The 21,732-nt window shown below is 47.3% G+C and overlaps 1 protein-coding gene across 2 annotated transcripts; it reads left to right on the top strand.

Moving 5' to 3' along the window:
* Nucleotides 1–682: 682 nt before the first annotated feature.
* ZNF114 (zinc finger protein 114) lies at nt 683–21,397 on the top strand. Of its 2 annotated transcripts, none has more exons than XM_070450605.1 (4): nt 683–1,628; nt 8,733–8,835; nt 15,310–15,436; nt 17,635–21,397. In XM_070450605.1, the coding sequence occupies exons 2-4, from the start codon at nt 8,833–8,835 to the stop codon at nt 18,819–18,821; spliced, it is 1,317 nt and encodes a 438-aa protein (XP_070306706.1). In that variant the 5' UTR covers nt 683–1,628; nt 8,733–8,832; the 3' UTR covers nt 18,822–21,397. The 2 variants fall into 2 exon arrangements, with proteins under 2 accessions (XP_070306706.1, XP_070306705.1); XM_070450604.1 differs by lacking the exon at nt 683–1,628 and adding an exon at nt 4,027–5,466.
* Nucleotides 21,398–21,732: the final 335 nt, after the last annotated feature.

Below are 21,732 nucleotides of genomic sequence, written 5' to 3'. Positions count from 1 at the left end.
CTCTTGCCTGGAAAATTCTATGGACAGAGGAGCCTTGTGGGCTACAGTCCATGGGGTCGCAAAGAGTCAGACACGGCTGAGCGACTTCATTTCACTTCATTAGAGGGGAATGAGAGGGTGACTGGCCCTTAAGGAGAACCAGCGTCCTCCTTTTCTGACGGGGTCCTTCTTATACCCTCCCAGTGAAAGATTCTCTGAAAGGATGGTTAATTTTTAGCCTGTAGGTGAGTCCTGTGGTCACATAGCCAGAGGTCTGGAATCCAGCAGTCTCATTGCCTTGAGCAGGTAGGCACCAGCGGGAAAACAGAATGTTATTTGGGCAATTTGGTCAGTCAAGGGTCACTGTGATTTTATTCTTTGTTTGCGAGGTCAGCATCTTGAGCCATTTCAACCAGGAGCCCCCAGGGAGACCCTATCAAGAAGCCAAAATGACTTCCCCATACTGAAGAAGGAAAGGAGCAGGTTGCCTTGATTAAACTGACTCTATTTTAAAGGGAAGGAAACTCTATCTTGCACCCTCAGCGAACTTTGGACTACTTATCTGGTAAACATGGAGATAACATACCAACGCCCAGCAAGCCTCCCCAGCGGATAAACACCAGACCAGGCTGACCTCATACCTAGACACCCCAGAGCCAAAAAGAATGCAATAACCCTCTATGTAATCAATCACTTTCTGTAGTTTTAGTAATGACCATTGATGCGGGCTATACTGCATGACTAGATGACCTTTAGAATATGAGTCATGACTGTTTGTATCTCTTTCTAACATTTTCCAGAGCAGACTTGAGAAATTTGGGGATGTGGACTTGGGCATGTACACTTCAGGTATAAAAGGTTGTCACAAAGATCAGCCAGGGTCCTTGGCTAAGGAGGAAACTCTGTCTGGGACCCGCCGGTGTAATAAACTGCACTCCACTATCCACACTGTCCTTCTGAGTGAGTTTTGCTTCCGGGGGCGTTTGGCTATAACGTTTGGTGCCTTGGCTGGGAAGCTCCTCACTGTGAGGAGGCAAGTCCTGTTTGGGGCTACTCCGAGGCTTTGCAACTTGGATCTTCTAGAGGGGGGAAGGTGCCTTGCCCTTCTGGAAAAATTCCATTTCTCAATGCAGATTTTTCACATTAGTGGGTAGTGGGCAGCAGCAGGGGAAATGAGCGCTCAGGGAAGGAGGTTCCCACCTTTCTGATCAATCCCCTGGGAGGGAATAGGGGACACACACTGACCGTGAATGTCACAAAGGAGGTGGTGTCCATGCCGTCTTGGGGTAAATTATTACCAGGCGATCGCGAGAGGGCTTTGGGAGGAAGAAACTTGGTCTTTTGTGCTTATATTCTGCCCTCCCCGAGGAGGTGTCCCATCTGCTGTGGAATTCTTGATCCCCTCAGGGTTGTCAGGCTAGGAGGGGGATACACAAGTGAATACGAATTGGCCTTTCCAGAGATGGCCTGGGACATGGGATATTTAATCCATCTATATTTTCATCCATACCCGATCAAGCCCACCAAGGCAGAACCGACTTTCAAAATCAGAGGAGAAACAGTCTTGGGCCACGTGGTGTTCTGGTTCGGCCGTGCTGGCCAACAGGTGAAGACACGCCGATTCCCCTTCTCCCTCTGGGATCTGGCAGGTAAGACTCTTCTCACCCTAATTAAAAAGGAGGCAGAATGGCAAATTAAATGTTTCATTGAGTGGAAATAGAATGAAAAGGGAAGAAAGAAGATCCCAGGAGGTAAGCAAAATGGGAGGAAGTGAATCTAAGGCAACTGTAGTGGAATGCACAATTAAGAATTTTAAGAAGGGATTTGGAGGAGATTATGGGGTGAGGATGACGCCTAACCGGCTCCGCGTACTCTGTGAGGTTGAATGGCCCTCTATGCAAGTTGGATGGCCACCAGAGGGCCCCATGGACTTAAATATAGTAAAAGCAATCTATGCAGTGGTCCCAGGAGAGCCAGGACACCCGGATCAATATCCCTATATTGCTTCATGGTTATGGCAGGCTTAAGATCCTCCCCCTTGGGCCAGATTCTATATTCAGAAACGGAAAGGAAAAATATTCAAGGCACAATAATTGACCGATGACAAAAAGGACATTCTACAGGATTCGGACAGGGACGATCTGCCTCCTTCCCCTCCATACTGGATGACACGCCTGCTACCTAATGCTCCACCGGGACTGAGGGCCATCTGAACGCCCGATCCAGCAGCCGCTGCTCCTCAGCCTGCCCGCTGTCCCAGGTCTTAGAGCCGCCGCAGCAGGCTCCGATCCCGGCAGTAGGAACAAGTAGGTCAAAGTCCACAGGATTCAGCCCCAGCCAAACCCCCTAAATTGTACCCGGGAAGGAGACACAGGAATTAGACGGAGGCTGCGCTCCACCAAGGAGCCGGGGAAAGGACCCCACTGCCAATGTCCCTCAGAGAGCTGCAACAGCCCCCGGTTCAGGCCTCATGTAGCCTACTATTACCAACCATTTCCCTTTATGGACATACTAAATTGGCAAAAACACACTCCACCGTACTCGGAGGAGCCACAAGGCATGATCAGGCTGACGGAGATTATTTTTTGAACCTACCGTCTTAGGTGGGACAACATAATCCAGCTGTTAATCTCCCTCTTCAGCACTGAAGAAAGACATGGGGTCCATACTGAGGCTAGGAAATGGCTACGAGAAATGGCCCCCAAGGGTACCGTGAGCTCACAGCGGTGGGCAGAACTAGCCACCCCTGATGAAAGGCCCAAATGGGAGTATAACACAGAGGAAGGAAGGGCCCACCTTGAGAGATATCGGGTGTCTATTTTACAAGGTCTCAAGAGGGGAGCCCCACAAGCCTATGAATATGGCAAAACCTACCAAAGTGGTCCAAAAGGAAACTGAAACACCTCCTGAGCTTTCCGAAAGACTATGCGAGACCTATAGACTTTATACACCAATAGATCCAGAGGCAGCTGGGTCTCAAATTGTGATAAATGCAGCCTTTGTATCTTCCTCCTACCCTGATATCAGACGCAAGCTCCAAAAGGTAGACGGAGTATTAGCCATGACCAGCTCACAAATAATTGAGATTGCTGGTAAGGTGTTCAGAAACAGAGACATGGAGGCCAAAAAAGGAGGCTGAGAAAAAAACAGAAGGAAGATAACAAGAGAACAGATCAGAGGATCGCGGGAAGGCCCCTCCCTAGGCCTTCCCCAAAACTTCCACCCCCTCTAAATCGGGGTCGGTCTCCCCTCAAGCCTCTTACAAGGAAGCCCAGGACCACCCTGCAACCAAATCAATGCACCCAATGATAGGGCTTTGGCCATTGGCAAAATGAATGCCCCCAGAATAGCGGGGGGAAAACAGCTGGCATCAGCTGTTACAGGGTTGGCTGGACTAGAGACTGAAAAGGGGTACCAGGACTCAAAGACACAAGGTCCCCGAGAGCCCACAGTAAAACTAAAAGTGGGGGACCAAATTATTGACTTTATGGTGGATACTGGAACAGAAATGTCAGCGGTGACCAAGCCAGTGGCATCCCTCTCAGAGAAGGCCACTGCTATAGAAGGAATAACAGGGGAAAAGCTGATCAGACCATTCCGACTACCCCAGAAATGCGAGATGGGGGACATCAAGTGACTCATGAATTCTTGTATATTCCTGAATGCCCAGTACCCCTGTTGGGGAGAGACTTGTCTAAATTGGGGGCACAAGTGACCTTTTCCTCCCAAGAAAGACCCACCTAGAGCTCGACCACCTATTTACTCTACCTCTCGGTAACCCCTCAAGATGAATGGAGGTTGCATGACCCTTCGGAAGGGAAGCCGGATGGGTTAAACAATTGAGAGAGAGAGCTGATCCAACAATTCCCTGAGGTTTGGGGGGAAGATAACTTTCCCCCACCCCTGGACTCACCAAACATCAAGCTCTGGTGATAATAGGACTCAAACCTGGCCCCGTACCAGTCAGAAAACACCAGTACCAGCTACTGCTGGAGGCCCGAGTTGGCATCTTGCCACATATAAATAGGCTACGACAGGGGGGCATCCTGACTGAATGCCAGTCAGCCTGGAACACACCGATCCAGCCAGTTAAGAAGGAAGGGGGACCGGACTACAGGCCTGTGCAGGAGCTCAGACTGGTCAACCAAGCAGCCGTAACTCTACACCCCACAGTTCCTAACCCCTACACCTTGCTCAGCCTCCTCCCACCGTGTGCTAAGATATATACTTGCCTAGATCTGAAGGACGCATCCTTTTTGTATCCACTTTGCTCCAGTATCTCAACCCATTTTTGCTTTTGAATGGGAGGATCCAGCAGGGGGCGCTAAACAGCAGCTCACTTGGACTCACCTCCACAAGGATTTAACAATTCCCCAACCGTTTTCGGGAAGCCTTGGCTTCCGACCTGAACTCATTCCTGCCAGAACGGTTTAAATGCTGGCTGCTACAGTATGTGACGACTTGCTGTTGGCTGCTGAGAATGAAGAAGACTGTTGGGAAGGAACTAAGGCTTTGCTAGAGCCGTTGATGGAAGCAGGCTCCCGCGTCTCGAGGAAAAAGGCACAGATCTGCAATGAGGAGGTAAGATATTTGGGGTTTGTCCTGAGAAAGGGCACAAGACTGTTGGACCGGTCTAGGAAAGAAGTAATCTTGAGAATCCCACAACCAAAAACCTGAGGACAGGTCCGAGAATTTTTGGAAGCCACTGGGTTCTGTAGAATTTGGACCCCAGAATACTTTCAGATGGCCCAGCCCTTATATGAACCCCTAACAGGGCCAGAAGGGGATTCACTAAATTGGACTGAGAGGCAATAACAGGTCTTTGAAAAATTAAAATTGGCACCCACGTTGGGTCTGCCAGACCTTACTAAGCATTCACTCTTTGTGTAACTGAAAAGGACGAGGTGGCTATGGCGGTATTAATCCAGACTGTAGGGACATGGAACAGACCGGTGGCCTGTCTCTCAGCACGGCTGGACAGCATTGCTACCAGCTGGCCTGGGTGCTTACGGGCGATTGCTCTGACGTTACTGGTCCAAGAAGCGACCAAGCTGACTTTGGGCCAAAACTTAACTGTAAAAGTCCCCCATGAGGTCAGCGCTCTCCTACGAGGGGATCCCCACAAATGGTTATCAAGGTCCCGGATTACCCAATACCAGGGACTTTTATGAGAGAAACCCCATGTTACTACTGAGCCCTGTCAGGCTACACCCCTTCCTGTGGGAAAAGGTGGACCTTCACATAATTGTGAAGCAATCCTGGAAGAAGTTCATCCTAGCAGACCTGACCTGAGAGACCAGCCAATCCCGCACTCAGACTGGGTCCCGCACGCCGATGGCCCCAGCCTGGTGAAACAAGGACAGTGGCTGTCGGGGTACGCGGTAGTCACAGAGAAGACCATCGTCGAGGCTGGCTCTCTGCCATCCCACTGTTCTGCTCAACGGGCAGAGTTATGGGCTCCAATTCAGGCCCTCCGGTTGTCAAAAGGTAAGACATTTACACTCCCTCCAGGTACACTATTGCTACTATGCACATGCCTGGGGTCCTATACAAGGAGAGCCGGCTCTTGGCAGCTAACGGAAAAGACATTAAAAACAAGGAAGAAATCGACCCTACTAGGTGCTCTATGGGAACCTGAAAAAATAGCAGTGATACATTGCCGGGGTCACCAAAAAGAGGAGAGCCCGCAGGTGTGGGGAAACTGGCTGGCAGACAGAGCCGCAAAACAAGTGGCTGAGGGATTTGGAGGCGCTGGGGGCGGGATTGTTAAGACTTTCATACTCCTGAGAGTGCCCAAGTTAACTTCAACTCTCCCTCTCCCACAACTCGCCCGGCCCAAGACCAGCTGGCTGAAACAGAAAGGGCCACCAAGAATGAAAAGTGTTGGTGGGAACTGCCGGATGGCAGGTTGCTAGTTCCCAAGGCATTGGCCCCTGCATCAATGTCTCAGGTACAGCAGACTACCCACGTGGGGTGTGACAAAATGGAAAAATTAATTTGGAAATATTTCTTAATACCACAGCTTTCTTCCCTGTGTAAAATGGAATCCCAGAACAGTTCTGCTTGCTCACAGGTCAGTGCTGCCCCCGGACATAAACAGAAAACTCCAGGAATACAGTTAAAGGGCACTCTGCCCTTTGAACATTTAGAAGTGGGCTTGACTGAGATGAAACCCTACCAACACTATCCTTATTTACTGGTCATGGTATGTACCTTCTCAGGATGGGTGGAGGCCTTCCCCCACCCATCTGAAAAAGCAAATGAAATGGCTCACTGTCTGATTCGAGAAATAATCCCCAGATTTGGGTTCCCATCCAGAATAGGATCAGACAACGGCCCTGCTTTTGTAGCCCATTTAATTCAACAGGTATGTAAAGCTCTAAATGTCAAATAGAAATTACATACAACATATTGGTCCCAGAGTTCCAGAATGGTGGCAAGAACTAACTGAACCCTAAAAGAAACACATTCAAAATGTATCATAGAGACTGACTGTTCATGGATGGACTTACTTCCAGTGGCCTTGCTCAAATGAAGAGTGAACCCACGTTGCCATGGTTATTCTTCTTATGAAATTGTCTATGGGAAACTCCCTCCCATAGTAAGACAGGTGTTGGCAGATTTGCCAACAGGTAAGAGGAGATGGGATTTCACAGCAAATGGAACAGTTAGGTGAGATAATAAACCAGGGAACTAAGTTTGTCCAAGAAAGGGTGCCGTTCCCCCTTGAGAAACAGATTCCTGAGATATTATGATTAAAGTAGAAGCTCTAATTAACTTCATGAAACCAGCCCTCCTGGACAATGCAAAGGCGATCCAAGCTTTAAATGAAGAACAAATACAAATGAGAAAGGCAATAATTCAAAATCAGATGGCTTTAGAAATACTTAAACGGCCGCTCAAGGAGGGACCTGTGAAAAAGTTGAATGTTGTGTATATATTCCTGATTTATCTGGATGTATCAGCCGCTCTAGAGGACATGAAAAACCAGGTAAAAGCTATGTCTAATGATAATATTCCTTTTAGGACTTCTATTTTGTCGTGGATAAAGGGCGATTAGTGGAAAACTATATTGGCCATTGTTATAGTGGCTCAGTTGATTTTGTTATGTGGACCTTGCATTCTCCAACATATTGTCAACTTTGTTTCACTGAGATTGAATTCATTCACCTAAATATATGCCAGAAGGCCCAAGGTACAGTACATCCCTATGAATGATGCTCACACTGGAAGTTGAGAGCATCAAGAGAGGGGAATGAAGAAGGAAAGGAGCAGGTCGCCCTGACTAAACTGACTCTATTTTAAAAGGAAGGAAACTCCATCTGGCACTCAGCAAACTTTGGTCTACAAATCTGGTAACCATGGAGATAACATACCAACAGCCGAGGAAGCCTCCCCAACGGATAAACACCAGACCAGGCTGACCTCTTACCTAGACTCCCCAGAGCCAAAAAGAATGCAATAATCTTCTATGTAATCAATCGTTTTTTTGTAGTTCTAATAATGCCCACATCTGCATGACTAGATGACCTTTAGAATATGAATCATGACTGTAACCTGTTTGTATCTCTTCCTAACATTTTCCAGAGCAGATTCGGGAAATTTGGGGATGTGGGCTTGGGCATGTACACTTCGGGTATAAAAGGTTGTCACAAAGATCGGTCGGGGTCCCTGGCTAAGGAGGAAACTCTGCCTGGGACTCGTCGGCGTCATAAACTGCACTCCACTATCCGCACTGCCCTTCTGAGTGAGTTTTGCTTCCCAGGGCGTTTGGCTATAACAATACCTCATGATGTCAACATTTCTTCCATCACTTGTAAAGACAACTTCATCTTGGGGTTTCCCTGGTGGTTTAGTAGTTAGGACTTCAAGCTTCCAATGTAGGGGACATGGATTCAATCCTGGTCAGGGAACTAAGATACTGCAAGCCTTGAGGTGTGGCCAAAACAAAACAAAACCAAAAAAAAAGAAAATTCGCCTTGTCATAAGCAAGTGGATTTCCAGTCATAGATAACCATCAGCCAACAGGGAAGTAGGTCCTAAAAAGATGGAGAGGGGGAGGAAACGGGGCTCAAGAGGGAGACTGAGGGCCCTCCGTTTGGTTTGGCCCTTTTACAGCACTGATTTGTTTGATCCTTTTTAAAATTTTTATTTATTTTGGCCACTTGGTGGTGTGATATCTCAGCTCCCCGACCAGGGATCGAACTCGCGATGCCTGCAGTGGAAGCGGGGAGTCTTAGCCACTGGATCGCCAGGGAAGTCCCTCCATCAAGCACAGATTTTTAAAACCCTCCCTTTCCTAGGGAAGTGTTTGTCCTCTCCGGGGGGCACAGAGCGGCGCCGCTGGCTTCCAAGCCCGGGAACTTCCTGGCGGGCCGGGGGACGGGGTAGGTTGGGAGGGGGCGGGGACAGGCAGAGCCAGAGGCTGGGGACCGGATGGACCGCAGCAGGTCCGGCTGCCTCCAGGGTCTGGCGGGAAGGTTCTACCGGAAATGCAAATCTGCTGAGGGTGGGGTCAGTTCCTGGGAGGATTCCCCCGGAGCTGCAAGGGTGCAGATCTGGGGATTCCCTTCCGGCTTGCTTCTACCTCCTTCCCCCGACACCGTCCACGGTGAGGCGTGGGGATCAGGAAGCAGGTACGAAATGCCCGGGCAGGATAAGAACTTGGTCTTGATCCTTCCTGCGGGGGGAAAGGAGGGGCTAGTTAATTTTTTTTTATTTATTAATGTCAGTATTCTTTTTTTTTTTTACAGTTCCATTCCTTCCGCCTGCCACCCTGCAAACCTCTGGGACTGGAATGAACGCTTGCCACCAGCAGTCTTAGACCCGTCTAGGAGCCGGTTGTCGGGGGAAATGGTAATTTTCCCGGGTTGGGACAAGGATCCACGCCCAGGGCGGGGCCGGGTCGCCTTCCGAGGAGTTGGGAGCAGCTGCCTGCAAAAAGCCGGGCTCTTTCCGGCTCGGGAGGAAAGGGGAAGCCACGAGGATCCCTAAGTGCGCCCTTCACGTTGCCCCAGAGAGAAGGGGTCTCCCATCCCTGGCCTGCAACCTTGCAGGACGCCTCTGTCGGTCCCCCGGCGCCCACTGTGTTTGCCCGCTCTGTGTTATTTGAATCCACAAATGTGTCGGGGGCGGGGGTGGGGGGGGTGGGGTGTCTGTTGTGCTGAGGGTGAGCCGCAAAATTCTAGGGACAGTCAGACTGAGAGGATGCCCACTGGGTTCACTGCTCCTGGAGACAAGGCTTCAGGGTTTGAGCTGGATCAGATTGGCACATTCTTTTTTGCCTGGGTGCTGTGACCATCCTTCATTTCAATTCAGTTCAGTCCCTCAGTCCTGTCTGACTCTGTGGGACACCATGGGCTGCAGCATGCCAGGCCTCCCTGTCCATCACCAACTCCCGGAGTTACTCAGACTCATGTCCATTGAGTCAGTGATGCCATCCAACTATCTCATCCTCTGTCTTCTCCTTCTCCTCCCTCCTTCAATCTTTCCCTGCATCAAGGTCTTTTCAGATGAGTCATTTCTTCCCATCAAGTGGCCAAAGTTTTGGAGTTTCAGCTTCAGCATTAGTTCTTCCACTGAATATTCAGGACTGATTTCCTTTAGGATGGACTGGTTGGATCTCCTTGCAGTCCAAGGGACTCTCAAGAGTCTTCTCCAACACCACAGGTCAAAAGCATCAATTCTTCGGTGCTCAGCTTTCTTTATGGTCCAACTCTCACATCCATACATGACTACTGGAAAAACCATATTCTTGACTAGACAGACCTTTGTTGGCAAAGTAACGTCTCTGCTTTTTAATATGCTGTCTAGGTTGGTCATAACTTTTCTTCCAAGGAGCAAGTGTGTTTTAATTTCATGGCTGCAGTCACCATCTGCAGTGATTCGGGAGCCCCAAAAATAGAAGTCTGTCACTGTTTCCACTGTTTCCCCATCTATTTGACATGAAGTGATGGGACCAGATGCCATGATCTTAGTTTTCTGAATGTTGAGCTTTAAGCCAACTTTTTCACTCTCCTCTTTCACTTTCATCAAGAGGCTCTTTAGTTCTTCACATTCTGCCATAAGTGTGGTGTCATCTGCATATCTAAGGTCGTTGATATTTCTCCCGGCAATCTTAATTCCAGCTTGTGCTTCACCCAGCCTGGCGTTTCTCATGATGTACTCTGCATATAAGTTAAATAAGCAGGGTGACAATATACAGCCTTGACGTACTCCTTTTCCTATTTGGAATCAGCTATTGTTCCATGTCCAGTTCTAAGTGTTGCTTCTTGCCCTGCATACAGATTTCTCAGGAAGCAGGTCAGGTGGTCTGGTACGCCATCCTAAAGGGTGGTTATAAAAGGCCAAGTTGAAGGGAAAGTGACAGGGAGGTGTCAGGATCAAACCCAGGGGTCCGAACAAGTTACATGCTTGTCATTGATGTTTTCCAGTGTCTTTGGGTTCCCGGAAGCTCCGGATACCGGAAGGGCTGTGTTTCATCTGCCTTTTGTCGATGTTTTTCTTTTTTTATGTTTATTGATTTGGCTGTGCCAGGTGTTAGTTGCCACCCCTGGGATCGTTAGTTGCAGCATGTGGGATCTAGTTCCCTGACCAGGGATGGAACTCGGGCACCTGCATTGGGAGTCTGGAGTCTTAGCCACTAGACCACCAGGGAAGTCCCATGTGGATGTTCTTCTTCTACCTGTTTACGTGAATGGACCCAGAATTATGCATTCTTTTTTGTTCTTCCCACACCCACACCCACCCCACCCCCCTGCCATTTTCCCAAACTAACATGGCTGAGGTCACCAGGGAGAAAGCTAGAGCCGTTTGTATCTGTTTATTTCTAGGAGGGAGATGGAGGAACCTGCCAAGTAAAGGAAGAGGGGTGGTCAGTGATAGGCTTGAGGAAAGAGTGGGGTTCAAGGTAATGTAAGTGAAGTCCTGCTTAGAAAAGCTCAGGCTGGGAAATGTGCAAAGAGGCTATTATTGTCAGGTTTGACTGTTTCCTTAGAAACAAAAAGGTCAAGATACAGATGTGGAACATTCTGTCCCAAATCTCTTGAGTTGCAAATTGACCCTGCTTCTTTCTCCACTTGACTTAGATTCCCCCAGGCAAGAATGGAATTTACTTTCTTATTGATATGATGTCAGATATCAAATTGCAACCGTTTGTTTTTTTTTTCCTATTGAGATATAGTTGGTTTACAGTGTTAGCTTCTGATGTACAGTATGCCTTTTCAAAACTGTATAAATCATACTCCATTTATAGTTGTTATAAAATATTCGCAGTATTCCTTGTGCTATACAATAATATTCTTATAGCTTCTTTATTTTATGTGTAAGTAAGTAAGTGAAGTCGCTCAGTTGTGTCCGACTCTTTGCAACCCCATGGACTGTAGCCCACCAGGCTTCTCTGTCCATGGAATTCTCCAGGCAAGAATACTGGAGTGGGTTACCATTTCCTTCTCCAGGGGATCTTCCCGACCCAGGAATCGAACCCTGGTCTCCTGCATTGCAGGCAGAGACTTTAACCTCTGAGCCACCAGGGAAGCTCATTTTATGCATGGTAGCTGGTATCTCTTAATCCTCTACCCTTATCTTGTTCCTCCCCATTCCCTTTCCACAATGGTAACCACTAGTTTGGTCTGTATCTGTGAGTCTGTTTCTTTCTTCTTATATTCATTGGTTTGTTTTATTATTATTATTATTATTGGCTGTGCTGGGTCTTCGTTGCTATGCGGGCTTCTCTCTAGTTGCAGGGAGCAGGCTGCTCATTGTGGTGGCTTCTCCTTGCAGAGCACGGGCTCTAGGGCACACGGGCTTCAGTAGTCGCGCTTTCCTGGCTCTAGAGCACAGGCTTAATTGTTATGGTCCTGGGGCTTTGTTGTTCCGTGGGCATGTGGGATCTTCCCATCCCAGAGATTGAACCCGTATCTCTTGCATTGGCAGGCGGATCATTTACTGCCGACCTACCAGTTCAGTTCAGTCCCTCAGTCGTGTCCAACTCTTTGCAACCCCATGGACTGCAGCACGCCAGGCCTCCCTGTCCATCACCAACTCCCGCAGTTTACTCAAACTCACATCCATTGAGTCGATGATGCTATCCAACCATCTCATCCTCTGTCTTCTCCTTCTCCTCCTGCCTTCAATCTTTCCCAGCATCATGGTCTTTTCCAATGAGTCAGTTCTTCACATCAGGTGGCCAAAGTATTGGAGCTTCAGCTTTAGCATCAGTCCTTCCAATGAATATTCAGGACTGATTTCCTTTAGGATGGACTGGTTGGATCTCCTTGCAGTCCAAGGGACTCTCAAGAGTCTTCTCCAACACTACAGCTCAAAGGCATCAGTTCTTTGGCACTCAGCTTTCTTTATAGTCCAACTCTCACATCCATACATGACTACTGGAAAGACCATAGCTTTGGCTAGATGGACCTTTGTTGGCAAAGTAATGTCTCTGCTTTTCAATGTGCATCTGTCACTGTTTCCATTGTTTCCCCATCTATTCTCCATGAAGTGATGGGACCAGATGCCATGACCTTAGTTTTTTGAATGTTGAGTTTTAAGCCAACTTTTTCACTCTCCTTTTTCACCTTCATCGAGAGGCTTTTTAGTTCCTCTTCACTTTCTGCCATAAAGGTGGTGTCATCTGCATATCTGAGGTTATTGATATTTCTCCCAGCAATCTTGATTCCAGCGTGTGCTTCAGTCCAGCCCAGCATTTCTCATGATGTACTCTGCATATAAGTTAAATAAGCAGAGTGACAATATACAGCCATGTCGTACGCCTTTCCTAATTTAGTACCAGTCCATTGTTCTTGTTCCATGTCCGGTTCTAACGGTTGCTTCGTGACCTGCATACAGATTTCTCAGGAGGCAGGTCAGGTGGTCTGTAGTCCCATCTCTCGAAGAATTTTCCACAATTTGTTGTGATCCACACAGCTCGAGGCATTGATGTAGTCAATAATTCAGAAGTAGATGTTTTTCTCAAATTCTTTTGCTTTTTGGTGATCCAATGGATGTTGGAAATTTTATCTCTGGTTTCTCTGCCTTTTCTAAATCCAGCTTGAACATCTGGAAGTTCTCAGTTCACTGTACTGTTGAAGCCTTGCTTGAAGAATTTTGAGCATTACTTTGCTAGCGTGTGAGATGAGTGCAATTGTGTGGTAGTTTGAACAGTCTTTGGCATTGCCTTTCTTTGGGATTGGAATGAAAACTGACCTTTTCCAGTCGTTTGGCCACTGTTGAGTTTTCCAAATTTGCTGACATATTGAGTGCAACACTTTCACAGTATCATCTTTTAGGATTTGAAATAGCTCAACTGGAATTCCATCACCTCCACTAGCTTTATTTATAGTAATGCTTCCTAAGGCCCACTTGACTTCACATTCCAGGATGTCTGGCTCTGAGTGATCACACCATTGTGATTATCTGGGTCATTTTTGTATAGTAAGATCTTTTGTATATAAGATCTTTTCTGTATAGTTCTTCTGTGTATTCTTGCCACCTCTTAATATCTTCTGCTTCTGTTAGGTCCATACCATTTCTGTCCTTTATTGTGCCCATCTTTGCATGAAATGTTCCTTTGGTATCTCTTATTTTCTTGAAGAGATCTCTAGTCTTTCCCATTCTACTGTTTTCCTCTGTTTCTTTGCATTGATCACTGAGTAAGGCTTTCTTATCTCTCCTTGCTCTTCTCTGGAACTCTGCATTCAGATTGATAATATCTTTCCTTTTCTCCTTTGCCTTTTGCTTCTCTTTTTTGCTCAGCTATTTGTAAGGCCTCCTCCGACAACCATTTTGCCTTTTTGCATTTCTTTTTCTTGGGAATGCTTTTGATCACAGCCTCCTATACAATGTTACAAACCTCCATCCATAGTTCAGCTACCAGGGAAGCCCTGATTTTTTTTTTTTTTTTTTTTTTTTTTAGATTTCACATATAAGTGATAAATGGTATATGTTTTTCTCTGACTGACTAATTTCACGTAGCATAATACCCTCCAAGTCCATCCATGTTGTTGCAAATGGCAACTTTTCTTTTCTTTTTATGGCTACGTAATAGTCCATTCTTTTGCTGTTATAAATAACCTTCTATTTAAATAATTATGTGCATATGTCATTTGGGGTTTTGGCCAGGGTATTTTTGGAGTATAATCTCATGAATGCAAATGCCAGATCACGGGATGTCTGCATATAAAATTTTGGTAAATTGGGCCTAATGTGCCTTCATATTAGAGGGGGGCAAATTTATAGATGGGCTTCCCAGGTGGCTCAGTGGTGAAGAACCCACTTGCCAATCCAGGAGACATGGGTTTGATCCCTGTGTCAAGAAAATCCCCTGGAGGAGGAAATGGCAACCCACTCCAGTATTCTTGCCTGGGAAATCCCATGGACAGAGGAGCCTGGTGGGCTACAGTGGGGTCACAAAAGAGTCAGACACTACTGAGCGACTCAACCACCTCCACCACCCAAATCTAGAGACAGCTTGCAATGACCTCTCCTTGGCCTGTAGACACATCACTCCAGTCTGTACATCCGTGTACATCTGTACACGGATGACGTGTATCTTCCCCTTGTGCATCTGTGTTCAGATTTCTCCTTCTTGTGAAGACAACCAGTCAGTGGATTAGCACTCATCCTACTCTTGTGTGACCTCACCTTAACTCATTTCCACCTTCAAAAGTCCTCTTTCCAAATCTGGTCAGTTTCACAAGTCTGGGGGTGGGGTGGGGTGGGGGTGGATTTTAATATACCTTAGGGCAGGGACTGATGCTGAAACTGAAACTCCAGTACTTTGGCCACCTGATGTGAAGAGCTGACTCATTTGAAAAGACCCTGATTCTGGGAAAGATTGAAGGCAGGAGGAGAAGGGGATGACAGAGGATGAGGTGGTTGGATTGCATCACCCACTCATTGGACATGAGTTTGAGTAAACTCTGGGAGTTGGTGATGGACAGGGAGGCCTGGCGTGCTGTGGTTCATGGGGTCACAAAGAGTCAGACACGACTGAGCAACTGAACTGACCTGAACTGAAGATGGGTACTCCCCAAGGAGTTCTGATGTGAATAACCGACTCATTGGAAAAGTCCCTGATGCTGGGAAAGATTGAGGGCAGGAGGAGAAGGGGGGTCAAATGATGAGATGGCCGGATGGCATCACCAGTGCAATGGACATGGACCTGGGCAAACTCCAGGAGATGGTGAAGGACAGAACAGCCTGGCATGCTGCAGTCCATGGGGGAGCAAAGGGTCAGACTTGCCTGGGTGGCTGAATAACAACGGGGAGGGGACAGGATTCAACTTGATGACAGTCCATACCCCACTGAGCCAAAATGGGTGTGTTGTTCAGGACTCGATGACCTTCGAAGATGTGGCTGTGAACTTCACCTGGGAGGAGTGGGCCCTGCTGGACGCCGCACAGAGGCAGCTCTACAGAGATGTGATCCTGGAGACCTGTGGTCACCTGGCCTGTGTGGGTAAGGAGGTCCCTTCTTCCTGCGCTTGGTGACGGAAGGGTCTCACATGCGTCAGGCCCCTCCTATGTTCCAGAGACTCAACCACTGCCCCCAGGCGGCAGACATAGTTTCCCCCGTGACATGGGAAGTCTATCCTTTGCTTTCCTTTTTTTAAAAAAAAAAAAATTTATTTGGCTGTGAGAGGTCTTAGTTGTGGCACGCAAGAGCTTCATTGCATCATGCCAGATCTTTCGTTCTTTGGTTGCAGAGCACAGACTCTCTTATTTGTCATCTGGGCTTCAGTAGTTGTGGCGCCCAGCCTTCGTTGCTCCCCAGCATGTAGGATCTTAGTTCCCCAACCAGGGATCGAACCTGCGTCTCCTGCATTGCAAGGCGGATTCTTAATCACTGGACCACCAGGGCAGTCCCAGGAGTGGTTTCTTCATAAGTAAGAGGTTTCCCTGGGCAGGGGGGTGGGCAGGGGGAATGTCCTGAAACTAGATGGAGGTGATGGTTGTAAACATGGTACTGCATGCCAGAGCTGTACACTTTGGTTAATTTTATGCTGTGTAAATTTCATCTCCGTTTTTTTTTGTTGTTGTTTTTAATTCATTTCATCTAAGAGGAAAGCTGAGGCTCATGAATGTATGAGCTGCTTCGGGTATATAGAGAGTGTCGTGGGTTTCATCCATCTTCTCAGATGTTCCTTTCTATCCCCCTTGAGGAAGGCCTGTCCCCTCTGCCTTAGTCCAGGCTGATATGCTGAAATTCCATACACCGGGTAGCCTAGACAACAGCTGGAGGCTAGACATTCTGGAGGCTGAGAAGTCAAAGATCAAGATGCTGGCAGGTTCAGCTCCTGGGAGGGCCCTCTTCCTGGCTTGCAGACGGCCACCTTCTCACATGGCAAAGAGGGAGAGAACCCTGGTGTCTCCTCCTTTTCTTCTGAGAACAGTAACCCCATCTTTGGGTCCCGTCCCACCCTCATGAGCTCATCTGAACCTAATTACCTCATGAGGTTCCCACCTGCAAAGAGCATCCTGTTGTGGGGTTGGGGTTTCAACATGGATTTGTGGTGGTTGTTGTTTAGTCCGTAAGTCGTGTCCAAGTTTTTGCGACCCCGTGGACGGTAGCCCACCAGACTCCTCTGTCCATGGGATTTCCCTGGCAAGAATACGGGAGTGGGTTGCCATTTCCTTTTTCGGGACACCTTCCGCAACCCAGGGATGGAACCCTCATCTCTTTAGTCTCCCGAATTGGCAAAGGGGTTCTTTACCACTAGCGCCACCATTGCAGTGGGGGGCATCACAAATTCAACCCATAGCAGATTCTTTGTCCAGTTTGTCCTGACAGTTGGAGCTCGGATTGGAAAAGAATTTCCAGACATGGAGTATTTCAGAAAGGAGTGAGTTTATAAGAACAGAGATAATGAGGGCACTGCGAGCACAGCCGGTGACCTCCTGGCAGACCAGAGAGTGTTGATGCTTTTTGTGAGTTGGTAGCCAATTTTGATAGCCTCGAGACAAAGAAAATTCTTGCTGGAAGGGTGGCATTAGGTGATTGGTTAAGGTACTATAGAGTGAGTACCCGGGTAGGCATTTTTACCTAATGTGGGGTCAGGGAGCTGGCCAGTGAGGATGGGAGTGGGGCTCATGACAACAGTTGCTATGGGGCTCAGTCAGTTCCGGAGGTGACCTTGATGCTGGGCTCTGCATCTGTGGCCTTGGTACAGAGCCTCACACCTGTGATCTTGGTATAGGTTTGCATTATTCTCTCACGCTTGGCATTCATGATTGTACTTTCAATCTCACAGGATCATATTTACATATCTGGCTGCACCGGGTCTTAGTTGCAGCAGGCAAGATCTTAAGCTGCGGCACGTGGGATATAGTTCCCTCACCAGGGATTGCCGGGCCCCCTCCACTGGGAGCGCTGAGTCTTGGCCACTGGACCACTGGAACTTCCAGAAAGTTCCCAGAACCATTTCTTAGCATCTTGCTGTGCGTATTGAACCTCTGATCTTAACCATAGTCAAACTCCTCATACATCCCAAATTCCAATATCTCTCTCTGCCTCTCTGCCTGCCTCCTCTTGCTCTCTCCCTTCTCCCATTTTCCTTACAGAGGGAACATTTGAAGAGAGATCCACAGGCATTCACCTGCTTTCTCCTCCACTTTTCCTTTCCACAAAGACCTGACTTTTGCACTGCTTCATTTCAGACTGGGCGACTCGACATCAAACCAAAGACTCGACCCCTCGGCAGAACAACCTTGCTAAAAGGACGTTTCAGGAAGTGAACAGAGCACACCTGGCGAGCAGCGGTTCCCGACTCTCCGATCTCAGAGAAGACTGGATGTCCCATAGAATAGAGGTGCCAGGCAAACAGAGAGGGCGAACATTGAAACAAGTTGCAGCTGCCCATGAGAAAGATGCCTCTCCCATTGGATTCTGGGAATATCCCCAAATGAGGGACATCTCTAACCCTGGCCAGAAGATTGTGCCATCACAGGGAGATTCCACAAGAAAACATAACCCAAGATGTAACTCAGACATCTTGAAACAAATTCTCCTCTTACACAGTAATCAAAAAATCTTTACAAAAAACGAAGATGACCAAGTCAAGTGGCAGGAAATGCCATGGACTTCACCTGCGAGAACTCAGACAGAGCTGAAATCAAAGGCGCGGATGGATCATCAGAACGACCTGCTTCATTTGCAGGCTGAAATGTACATGGGTGTGAGCATCCACAAACACTGTCCACGTGGGAAAGCCTTAGGGGGAGACATCTCCCTTAGGACACGAGGGATGCCCCTGAAAGAGAAACCTCGTCATTCTCATCAGTGTGAAAACACCTTCCTAAATAACTCTCTCCCTGCTGGGCAGACGCAACCCTGTGAGGCAGAGACAAATAATGAGAATAATCAAAGTGGGAAGACATTTGTCCCTGTTCAGAGTTCCGATTCGCACAGGAGAACTTCGATGGGAGTGAAAAGCTATAAGTGCAGGGACTGTAGGAAGGCCTTCGTGTATCAATCGTCCCTTAAGAAACACATGGAAATTCACACGGGAGAGAAGCCCTATGCATGTGAGAATTGTGGGAAAACCTTCAAATATATCTTACACCTTAATAAACATATGAGAAATCACAACCTGAAGACCTTTGAATGTCCGGAATGTGGGAAAAGCTTCAACAAGTCCTCGAAGCTTAAGGAACATGTTAGGATTCACACTGGAGAGAAACCCTATAAATGTCAGGAATGTGGGAAAACCTTCAATAAGTCCACAAAGCTTAAGGAACATAGTAGGATTCACACTGGAGAGAAACTCTATAAATGTAAGGAATGTGGGAAAATCTATACTAATTCTTCAAGTCTTAAAACCCACCTGAAGAGGGTCTGCGGATGAAAGGAATGGGGAGAAGCCTTCATTCATTTTCTCAAAGTACTGAGTGCAGAAGGAGGACGTGATAGCAGGGAGCTCAGTGAATGAACAAAGATGGTAACGTCTTCTCTGAACTCTCAGATCTTACAGAAATGTAAGATTTCACACTTTTATTTTTTTAAGGGGAATATGGGGAAGCCCTCAGTGTTTCAAATGTACAGTTCCTGTAAAGACACACTGCAGGACTTCCCTGGCAGTCCAGTGGGTAAGACACCACCCTCCCACTGCAGAGGTTTGATCCCTGGTGGGGCAGCTAAGATCCCACATGCCATGTAGCAGGGCCAAAAAAGTAAAAAATAAAACTCACACTGCCAAGGCATCATATGGGATTAAGGAATGTGGGCACACCTTACATACTCATCCCTCACTTTACACATGAGACCAAACCCTGGAGAGAGACCTCTCATCAGTAATAGATTTGAGAAAGCCTTTATTTCCCTCTCTTCACATGCAGGGCACAAATGAGTCTTAAGCTCAGTCGTGTCTGACTCTGCGACCCCCATGGACTGTAGCCCTCCAGGCTCCTCTGTCCATGGAATCATCCAGGCAAGAGTACTGGAATAGGTTGTCATTTCCTTCTCAAGGGGATCTTCCCAACCCAGGGGTCAAACCTGCGTCTCCTGCGTTGCAGGCAGATTCTTTACCCGTGAGCCACCGGGGAAGCCCCTAATAGTAGGAGAGAAACAGGGTAGATGTTCTGATCACTAGCATTATCCATGTCTCTTCCTTCCATTACCAAAATTCTGTATTTGCCACCATTTCTAATAAAATCCCACAAGAATGCTGACTATCCCACTGTGGATCCTTTTAGCTCTGCCACGTGAGTTTTGAGCTGTAGGAGCTTCATAACATTTCACTGATGCGTCACTGCACCCCTGTGAATTACTGTTTGAGCTACGTTTAATTTAGACTCAGGTTTGCTGTGCTCCGTAATGCCATTTCTGTCCATTGATTTGACTGCATTATGGTCAGAGTATGTGATCTTTGTGGTACTGATAGGAGATACTTGTCTTGACTTTCATTTTGGTCTTGTGATGGGACCAGTTCTGTCATTGCCTGACCACATTCTTCTCATCTTCTTTACTGAAGGGACGTAGATTTGTTTTTCCAGAGTTAGCACAGTTGGATTTTTTTTGGTGGGGGGAGCAGGGGAGCGCCATATAGCATGTTAGGTTTTAGTTCCCTGACCAGGAGTCGAACCCACGCCCCCTTCAGTGGAAGCATGAGTCTTAACCATGGGACCACCAGGGAAGTCCCTGTGGAATGTTTTTAAATGCATTTTAAAGGCTCCTCGTCAGGGAACTAAGATCGCACATGCCATGCAGCAAAAAAAAAAGAAATGCCTTTCTCAGATCTTCTCATATCTGATGGTGAAATGGAGCTTATTGCCAGTAAGGAGGGAGATGGTTTGGATTCCTGGAGGGCTGTTGGAAAGGAGAGAATGTTCTTAACTCTCTCTTAACCAAGTACCCTGTTCTTTCCTTTGTTTCGCTCTGGAAATGCGATGATATTCCCTGAGTTAGCTCATGCAACTTGAGGATCATTGAAATGAAGGTCATGGTCCCAGTAACACGACCCTCAAATATAAATACACAATTTCTCACTCTCGTATTTGAATGGCATATTTGGGGATTTTCATGGCTTCGGTAGATTGCATGTCTACATTTATTCCATAAAGCAAAGCCTTAATTTGGTTAAGAAGAATTTCAGGGGAGTTTTGTTGTTTGTTTTTTTTTAAGTAGAAGCTATTATTTATTTTTATTTTGTTTTTGGCCTTGCCACACCTGTTGCAGGATCTTAGTTCCCCAATCAGGGATTGAACAACTGGCCCGGAACATCCCCAGCGATCCAGCTGGAAGACTCTGCACTTCCAATTCAGGGGGCATGGGTTCCATCCCTGGCCTAGTTGGGGAGCTCAGATCCCACATGCTGTAGCCAAAAAACCCTCCAGGCCCCCTGCAGTGGAAGCACAAAGTCTTACCACTGGACTGCTGGGCAATTCTGGAGGAGGTTTTATAACTCAGAGTTAGAATGATAAAGTTAGTATGTGGCCAATTTTTTGTAATTCCTCTTGTGATTCAAGATGCTGTACATTTCTTTGGTATTGGGTGGGCTCGTCAGTATTTGAATGGTCAAGCTTCTTAAGAGTGTTCTAGACTCTCTTACTAATGACATTTTTACTCACTGAGCAAATTCATAATAAAACATTTGGGGCTTCCCTGGTGGTTCAGTGGTTAAGAATTGGCCTGCAAATGCAGGAGATGTAGGTTTGATCCCTGATCCTGGAGGATCCCACATGCCATGAAATGACTGAGCCCGTGCACCCCAACTACTGAGCCTGTGCTCTGGAGCCCGGGAGCTGCAACTCCGGAAGCCCCAGTGCCCTGGGGCCCACGCTGCACAACACGGGACGCCGCTGCAGCTGGATCGCTGGAAGCCCGTGTCCGCAAATAGGGAGAAGCCCTCACAGCAACAAAGACCCAGCACAGCCAAAAATTAAAAAACTATTTTCAAAAATTAAAATAATGTTACTCTAAACATAGATTCTCAAAGTCTTGCAGTTTTGTCAATTCTTGTTTAATGTATTTGGAAAGGTGTTATTAGATGCATAAGAAATTGGGCATTTTCTTTATTAAAGGTGAGTTTTCTTTCTAGTCTATGTTTAACCATCTTTTACCACAGTGATCTTTTTGTTTCTTCATACAGTAAGGGTGAAAGTTTATGTGCTTCTTACCATGAGCTAGTATTTGCATATACTAGCTCAGTTCAGTTCAGTTGCTCAGTCGTGTCCAACTCTTTGCGACCCCATGAACTGCAGCACACCAGGCCTCCCTGTCTATCACCAACTCCCGGAGTCCACCCAAACTCATGTCCG

The sequence above is a fragment of the Odocoileus virginianus genome, chromosome 20 (genome assembly GCF_023699985.2).
Source record: "Odocoileus virginianus isolate 20LAN1187 ecotype Illinois chromosome 20, Ovbor_1.2, whole genome shotgun sequence".
Lineage (NCBI taxonomy): Eukaryota > Metazoa > Chordata > Mammalia > Artiodactyla > Cervidae > Odocoileus > Odocoileus virginianus.
The sequence above is the reverse complement of the archived record's forward strand: the minus strand, read 5'-3'. Positions and strand labels throughout refer to the sequence as shown.

What these genes read in the sequence shown, in the direction of transcription:
- ZNF114 (XM_070450604.1), top strand. Translation starts at nt 5,432, where the DNA reads ATGGGCTCCAATTCAGGCCCTCCGGTTGTCAAAAG. An exon ending in GGCCCTCCGGTTGTCAAAAG is followed by an intron (nt 5,467 to 8,732) that starts GTAAGACATTTA and finishes TTTTTTTTACAG; the next exon opens with TTCCATTCCTTCCGCCTGCC. An exon ending in TGGTCACCTGGCCTGTGTGG is followed by an intron (nt 15,437 to 17,634) that starts GTAAGGAGGTCC and finishes GCTTCATTTCAG; the next exon opens with ACTGGGCGACTCGACATCAA.